Source organism: Chaetura pelagica, unplaced genomic scaffold (genome assembly GCF_000747805.2).
Source record: "Chaetura pelagica isolate M959 unplaced genomic scaffold, ChaPel_1.0 scaffold453, whole genome shotgun sequence".
NCBI classification, from domain to species: Eukaryota; Metazoa; Chordata; class Aves; order Apodiformes; family Apodidae; genus Chaetura; species Chaetura pelagica.
Window position 1 is genome coordinate 1,665,114 of NW_009952879.1, and position 8,280 is coordinate 1,673,393.

Below are 8,280 nucleotides of genomic sequence, written 5' to 3' on the forward strand. Positions count from 1 at the left end.
CCTGCTGAAGAGGCCCATTTATCTGGGAACTGTAAGAAAATATTGGGATAATATTTGGAAAAGGCTGCAAATGGGCATGGCCCAGCATGTGCCGGGCAGCAGCAACCTGCTGAGCCAGGGTGGGGAGAAGCTCATTTCCCCCTTTTGCCTCATTTCCTTCCCAGCTCCAAAAGACTGGTCCATGGGGAGTGTTTTCCCCCAGGAAAGAAAAGGGGATTTTTCATGGGCAGGGGGGGGCAGAAACCCTGTCTGGTCCTAGCATCCAGGGGGACTGGGGGGAGAAGATGTTTCTTTCTTCCACTTAAAAAACAAGGCTGATCTGCAGGACCCACTTAATCAGGTATCACTTAAACCCAGTCTGATTTCTGCATAATTGGTCAGTAATAAGCATTTAATTGGCAAAGCTGCAAAGAAGGTGCAGACCTCCTTCCTGGAGCCATTAGCAGTATCTATTTTAACACTCAGAGCCTGGCTGGCATTCAAGAAATATTTTTTCCTTTTTATTTTTTTTCCATTTAAAAACCTGAATGTGTGTTCAAAATGCAGTTGGACATCTCATTTGGGTTTGAAGTATAATTATATTTGATGAGGACTAATCAGCAGCTTTCACAATGAGACCAGGTTAGCATCTCTCCTGATCTTTCCTGTGGGGAAGCCAATACCTACCACCAGTGGCTGATGCTGATTTTTATCCAGACTTGTCCAGGACTCTCTAAAATCCTGCTTTGTCTTCCACCACTTCTTTTTTGAAAGCCCTTTTTCCCCCTTGTGTGGGTTTTTATTGCTGCAGAGTTTTGTTCTTCACAGGATTTCCCCCCCTTGGTGGGTCTCAGGGTGCCTTTGCAGGATGCAGGTAATGATTTACTGAAAATAGGTGGGTTTATCCCCAGTTTTCCAGCCTTGATCAGAAAGAAAATAAACACCAGAGGGTCTTTAAATGTGCAAAAGGGAAATTTTGAGTTCTCAGTCCAAACTGACCCCAAGCCTTGGGACCTTGTTGTTGGGTTGAAGGCTGGCGGGAAGCTGAAGTGGATGCTGCTGGCATGGTCCCCAGCTCAGATGACGGTTGGTGGTCCATGGTTAATGGTTAAACTGGTGTGGAGCTCGGCTCTGCTTTAGCACCAGAGCCTGCCTAGGTGGAGCTGCTTCTCTTCGGCATCCAGAAAATGCTGGATCAGGTCTGCTCACCCAAATACAGCCTGCCTGCAGCTTCTGAGCAGAGCTCAGGCCAAAAAATAAAACCCACCCAAGCTGTGGGTTTGTGTTTGTTTTCCACACTCCCCCTTTGAAATCCCATGCCAAAGGTAAGCTCTTCTGGAGATTAGGCTTTGGCAAATTGTGCTATGCTGCTGAAACCTCCAGGAACGCCCTTGGTGAGCTCTGAGCACGTCCTGCTGCTGGGATGGGAAGGGTGTCCTGGCCCCAGCTTTCCAGGGGATGTAGGGTTGTGTGTGACACTGACCAGCAGGACACCCCCTTCCCTGCCAAAAACTGGGGACAGGCAGCAGAGCCCCTCTGCTGTTATGCAGGAGGCTCTGACGATTGGCAAGGGGGGTTTAATGGCCACCAGCCCAGCACTGGGGGGAGGAATACCTTAAAATGGGAGCACTTGGTGCTTAGGTAGCTTTCCTGCTTTATTTTTATTTTATTTCTTTTCCCCCCCAGGTATTGTGCAGCAATGAAAGAGCTGCAGATAAACAGCCAAACCCATTGAGGCTGGGGAAGCTGCCTAGTGAGTGACCCAGCCACTGACTCCGGGCTGACCGTGTTCCAGCCCTAAATAGCTGCTGTTCAGGGACAGGTGGGTCACAGCAAACTTTATTTTTCTGGAAACAGCAAGTACATTGTGCAGAGAAAGCTTTCCAAGGATGATCCCCACGCCCTTTTCAGGAAATACCGTGCAGTTCTCCTTTGTGCCATGCCAACTTTTTTTTCTTTTTTACTTTTTTTTTTTTCTCTTCCCTTTCAATCGGCAGAAATGACAGGGCTCAGCAAGGACACACTGTGTTTTCCCTGTTGGATTTTATTTTGAAATCGCTGCTGGTTTGATCTTTGCATCTCTCCACCCCCAGGCTCGTCCCTCTCCCTGCCTGTTCTCTGGCTCCAGGCTCTCGCTCCGGTGCAGTGGGGTTGGCTGGGGAGTGAAAACTTGGTCCTGGGGGACATCACCCGACCTGGGCACAAAGTTAAAGAGTTGTATTCGATTTGTAAAAGCCACCACAGTGAGGAGACAGGGCTCTCCCTGCCTAGTGACTCCTCATCCCTTGCAGAAGTCCAATTTTCCAGCCTGATTTCAGCTCTGGAGCCACCATCCCAACAGCAGTGGCCGTGATTCCTTTGGGGGACTCGAAATATCCTCCCCCGCGCGGTGACGCGCCGGTGTAACCGGCTTTTCCAAGACCTGCTATTCCAGGGGTGGGGTTGGGTTGGCCCCGGGTGTATTAGAGCTCCTTCTTGGCTCTGGTGTGTTTTTCCCGGTACAGAGCTCTTGAATTAAGTGGTGTGGAAGTGGGGACTGCGAGAGGAGGAGGAAGGATTCGTACCCCACATGAGGGCAGTGTCATGCAGGGTGGGTGCTGCCAGGACGCACCCTCGAGGTCGCCTTCTCTGTCCCAGAATCCTCTCCATAGGGATAAGCCCTCCTGCGCCCCAAGTATCCCAAAACACAGCGGGTGGGAGCCAAGACAGTCCCAGTGCAGCTCCACGAGGATGCAGCAGGAGCTGGAGCATCTCCCTGTCCCACCACCCCTTACTTGGGTGTTTACTTCCTTGCTCTAATTTCCAAAACAACAATAAACCCCCAAACCATTTGAGATGGCTGAAAACACCTGGGTTCATTCTCTTCTTTTAATTCCAACCAAGCACACAAGCTTTTTTTTTTTTTTTTTTTTTAATTTATTAATTCCCCCCCCTCTACAAATATCTCTTCTGGGCTCAGCAGTCCCCAGAGCTCCCTTTTGCTGCTGAGCTTCAATTGTTTCTACACTTCCAGATCCATCTTTTGGATATTTTTACAGGCCTGAGTCCATTTTGGGCCCTTTTTCTTTTTTATTACTCACATTTTTACTGGGATGACATTTTGACTGGTCTGGGAAATCTTCTTGCCTGTTACACCAGTTCTTGACAATCAAGCTTTAATCTTTCCAGAGAGGAAGATAGAAAAAAACCCTAATCAATAAAATAATCCAGATTTCTCTACAATTGCAGAAAATGAAGCAGGAGGAGCCTGGATCAAGGCAGTGACTGATTTATTAATTCCCCCCCCTCTACAAATATCTCTTCTGGGCTCAGCAGTCCCCAGAGCTCCCTTTTGCTGCTGAGCTTCAATTGTTTCTACACTTCCAGATCCATCTTTTGGATATTTTTACAGGCCTGAGTCCATTTTGGGCCCTTTTTCTTTTTTATTACTCACATTTTTACTGGGATGACATTTTGACTGGTCTGGGAAATCTTCTTGCCTGTTACACCAGTTCTTGACAATCAAGCTTTAATCTTTCCAGAGAGGAAGATAGAAAAAAACCCTAATCAATAAAATAATCCAGATTTCTCTACAATTGCAGAAAATGAAGCAGGAGGAGCCTGGATCAAGGCAGTGACTGCGCAAGCACCGACCATGGCTGGACAGATGTTGGTCTAATTACAGCAAAAACCTCTGGCACTGGTGATGCTTCACTCTCCACACCCTGCATGTAGCATCACAGCCAGGTGGCCTCTCTAATCTCCATTCTATATCCTTTTTCCTGCTATTTTCAGTGTTAGGAAGAGATGCTGGATGGTAGAAAACCATGCCTCCTTGGTCATCTCCATGGTTTTGTGTTCTTCTACCCTTTTTTTCTCTGTAGTTCTCCCCATTTCTCACAAAAAATAAAAGTCCCAAACAAACAAAACTGCCAGAGATGAAAGATTTCTAAATTAGATCTTTCAGGCACTTTGAAACAAGTTTCCCTGTGCCTGGGTTTTCATGGCCAGGAACTGGTGTGGAGCTGCCACTCATCCCCCACCTCCCCAGATCTTCCTCCACTGCATCCCCTCCTTTCTCTCCATCACATTTGACGTCACCCCTTCAGTCTGCAAACAGCTTAATCCAGATCTAGGAAGAAAAGGAAAAAGGCAGAGACAAGATTTTTCCTACTGAGCATCAAGGGCCTCCTGGGAATTCACCCAGGGGTTTCCCAACTGCAGAGCTGGTGGCTGCTGAGCGGTGGCAGTGGTGGTGGCACTGCCAGCACCTTTGTACTTCTGTGACCCATCAGCCGTCTGGATGTTTCTCCACGGAGGCTCAAAATCTTATTTCCAGCTGGGAAGCTCCACGAGCTGCTCACTCACACACAGTTTTACCATTAATGCGACCAAAACGGAACCATCTGGTCACTGGTGAGTCTGGGGTTGTTTTAACACCTAAAAGAACAAGCAGAGAAAAAAAGAGATTGGTGGCAAGACAGGAATATAAATGCAAAAATATGGATTTCTCCTTCTGATTTACAAGTCCCTGGACAGGAGCAGTGATGGTGCTGAGAGCCCTGTACTTTGCCATTGTCTCTGTGGCCACGTGTGCAGACGTGGCTACTACAGGAGGATGCTGGAGGCATCAGGCAGCCAGACTGGTTTGAAGGCTGGTGTTAATGAACTGGTGTTAATGAACTGGTGTTAATGGGCACCCTGATGGTGCGAGGTCAGGCTGGGCATTGCTGGAGTCATGCAGGGGCTGTTGCTGGACCCTGACAGGGTTTTTCCATGTGGACTTTCACTGGAGAGTGAAGAATCAAGCTGCAGAGCAACTCCCCAGTGCAGACAGATCGTTAACCACATCACTTTAATTATGCCAGTGCAAATTTCACTCATTTGGTTAAGCCTGGGAGCTACGAGAAGAGCTATTTCCAGGTGTACAGGTTTAATTACCGCCTGCCCTTCATTAACCATGGCACGCAGTGCGTGGCTGGGGTTTGCTGGGCTGGGGCAGGTTTGCAGCCACCAGCCTTGGGATGGCCCTGCTCATGGCTCCGCACGTCCCCAGGAATGTACACGGGTCAGATAAATGGGTTTTAACCTGATTTTTGCTGTAATCTCCACGTCAACAGGCCCTCAACATGCAAAGGATAAAACGTCAGCACCCGCAGCTTGTGGGGTTTCATTGCTGGGGGTCTAGCTGGCCCATGTCCCCAAGCTGAGTGGCTGCCCTGTCCCACCACCCCAGGGGCACCTCTGGGCTGTGTGTGTTTGTAAAATAATGGCTTTTGTTTGCTTAACTTCGTGCACTTCAGCACGCAGAGGCACAGTTCCTGCTGCCCTGCTCCCTCTGCCTGCCCCACAGCCGCAGGCAGGGACGCGGTGACAGTCCCACTGTGGCCCAGCCCCAGCCCTGCCATCCCACCCTCGCAAAAAATAGCAGCTTTCGGGTGCTTTATTTGCACTTTCCTTTTTTGAACTTGCCTGAAAAAGACACAGAAGGGCTCGGTTTTCCAAGAACCAGGGTTTAAATGACATCTCTCCCCTGCTCATCCAGCTGCATCCTCCTGAAACCCTCCTCCTTCCTCTCATTGTCATATAAAGAGATGTGCATGGTGCGTGCTGGGATTTTAACTGTAATTCACAGATATAAAACTGCCAGGATTATTATAAATTTTATTCAGCAGGGTTTGGACGTTACTGGTTCAGCGGTGCCTCTTCCCATGCTGTCTTTGCAGCAGCTTCTGTTTAGCCACTTGGCTTGCAAAATTTATTGCCTGGCCAGTACCTTGCAGTAATTCTCTGAGTTTTCAAATAATCCCAGGAAAAGAGTGAGACCAGAGCCTTAGTTTGCATTCATTGCAAAGCTTGTAGGGCCAAAGTCCAGTTTTCCTGACACCCCTGGTAAATCCCATGGACTGGGCTGGGAAAATTGCTATCTGGGATGTAAGGGGATACACTCTGAATTTTGAGATCGTGCCAGAGGGAGAGGGGATGGGAGGGTGCAGGGACTGGGGGGCACCAAAACACAGGTCCCAGCATTGCAGTCAGTGTTGGGCCAAGGCTCTTGCCCCTCTTGTCTGAGCCAGGCTGAGCCAGGCTCCCTGGCAGGGCACAAGGACCACGGCTGATACCTTGGGTTACATGGTCAATGGCCTCAGCATAGAAGGCTTGGGATGCAGGATGCTGCTGGGTTTTGTTGCCCATGGGGCCATTGCAGTGGGAAACAGAGTGCATGGATTTGGCCTGGAACTCCTGGAATTTGCCCATTTTTCATCACCTAGTGCAGAGGCAATAGGTTTTGAATCCCTGCCTCCTCCTTTCCCATCTACACTCTTTGCCATCAGAAAGCTTTTCCCACCATCAAATCACAAACCCTCCCTGAAGCCAGAGCCCATTCATCCTTCTCCGCTCCCCATGGTAATATTCCTTCTCTTCTTTGCAGCCCTTGCCAACAGCAGGCAGACCCTGCAGACCTTCCCTGTGGATCCAAGGGGATGTTGTGAGACTGAAGGGATGGAGTTGGTCTCCTCCATTCCTACCTTTCCTCTGCCTCACCGCGTCTCTCACACACGTCGCACGCACAGCACCTACCTGCCCTCATCCATCTCCTGCACCTTAACCAACTGGAAACTCGAGGAAAAGCCCATAAACCAGATGGGAAATGAGGACTGGATTTGTACTATTCTTGTACTAATGGAAACCATCTTTACTGCTAAATCAGAAGAAATGGCCATGCACAAACCCATCGCTCTGCCCAGGCCACGCATGGGTGGCCTTGTGAGGATGCCTGGAAGAGTGAGACCCAACATGAGCACATGGCTCCAGCATCCCCACACACCATGATGGATACCTGCAGAGATTTTCAGGAGCAACAGCTTTCAGCAGACACTGTGAGTCACCAAATTCCCCCTTCTCTTATGGCAGCAAATTGTCCCATCCCTGGTGGTGGCACAACGGCCTCCATCTGCACACACAAACCCTCCAACTGCCCATTTTGGTGCTGTTTCTGACTGCATGGGATGAGCCTGCTGTTAGTGGGGACTCGTCTCTGTCTGCCCCTCTCCGTGTATTTATGTATTTGCTGTGACTGGGACAGATCCACCCCAGCAGGGAGCTGCCTGAGGAATTTGTCTCCATGTAAATTTCTCTTGGTTTAATGTCGCCGCTGAGCTGGGGGGACTTCCCTGTTACCTCGGGCTGTGTGACCATGATTTTCCTCTCTGGCTCCAGTCATGGGATGCAGGATGTGTTTGGTGCCCCTTCCCCCCCCATGCCCCCTCCCAGCTGCTGACTTTTCTTTCCAGACACTCCTTTGCCCCGAGGCTGAGTCTAGGTGGGTTTTTCTAAGCTGTTTGGAGCTTGCAAATGTGTTTGCTTTCAGATGGATGCAGCTGATGCAGCCGCATTTTCCCACTCTGCATGTCAATACCCACCCCAAAGTAGGTGACTTCAAGGAGGTGGCTGCAAGGGCATCTTCTAAGGGTCCCAAATACTTTCCAAATCTGTTCAGGGTCTGGACAACTGACAACAACCACTCTAGGGATCACAGACATCCTGAAACCATCCTGACCAGAGCCTGTGGTTGCAGCTGCAGTACCAGGCAAGGGCCTTGTGAGCCTCGGGGGCTGCACGAGGGCATTTCTGGAACTCTAGTGAGACACGAGTGATGCTCCGAGGTGATGCCAGTGAAGCACCACTTCGTTTTGGGCAGCTCTCAGCTTTCTGCCGGCCTCTGCCCGTGCTGGCAGGGAGGGCTGTGGAACAGAGCATTATTGACCAGCTCCTGAGCCCGTCCTTTGTGTGTCCTGCCGCCTTCTCCCAAACAAAGCCTATTTTCTGATGTGCCACGAGCTTTCTGCTGGCTCCCGAATGGGGACCGTGGGAGGCAAGGGCAGTGGTCCAGCCCCTCTGCCCCTGCCCATGGCTGCCCATGGTACCCCTCCTGCCCACCATGGCCAAGCTTCCCTAGAGGGTCCTGCCCCTAAATCTTCCCCATCGGCAGCCCTTCCTGGCCTTCCTCCCTGAGCCCCTGAGGAACTGGGAGAGCAGAAGGGAGGTCCGGGGGCATGGGGGCAGTGAGGGGGTGCAGGGGAGGTGTTCGGGGGATCTGGAGGCCAGTGCTGGAGGAATGGAGAGGGGAGGTGCAGTGGGAAATACCTGTGGATGTAGTGCAGAGGGATGAGCGGTGGGGAGGATGCCTGGGAGGGATGCAGGAGTAACTGGGGGGGGGATGCAGGCAGGATGCCCAGGGGTCGGTGCCCGGGGGTTGCAGGGGGGTGGGGGGGAGGGTGAGGGGTTGACTGCCCATGGGGGTGCAGGGGGCTGCCCGGA

The 8,280-nt window shown here is 50.8% G+C and overlaps 1 protein-coding gene across 1 annotated transcript in view; it reads right to left on the bottom strand.

Moving 5' to 3' along the window:
- PLEKHO2 (pleckstrin homology domain containing, family O member 2) overlaps positions 1–6,216 on the bottom strand; it is a 51,155-nt gene extending 44,939 nt beyond the window's left edge. Inside the window, exon 1 of the mRNA XM_009995332.1 lies at positions 6,091–6,216. Within this exon, the coding sequence (XP_009993634.1) occupies positions 6,091–6,216 (126 nt within the window). The remainder of the gene's footprint in view (positions 1–6,090) is intronic.
- Positions 6,217–8,280: the final 2,064 nt, after the last annotated feature.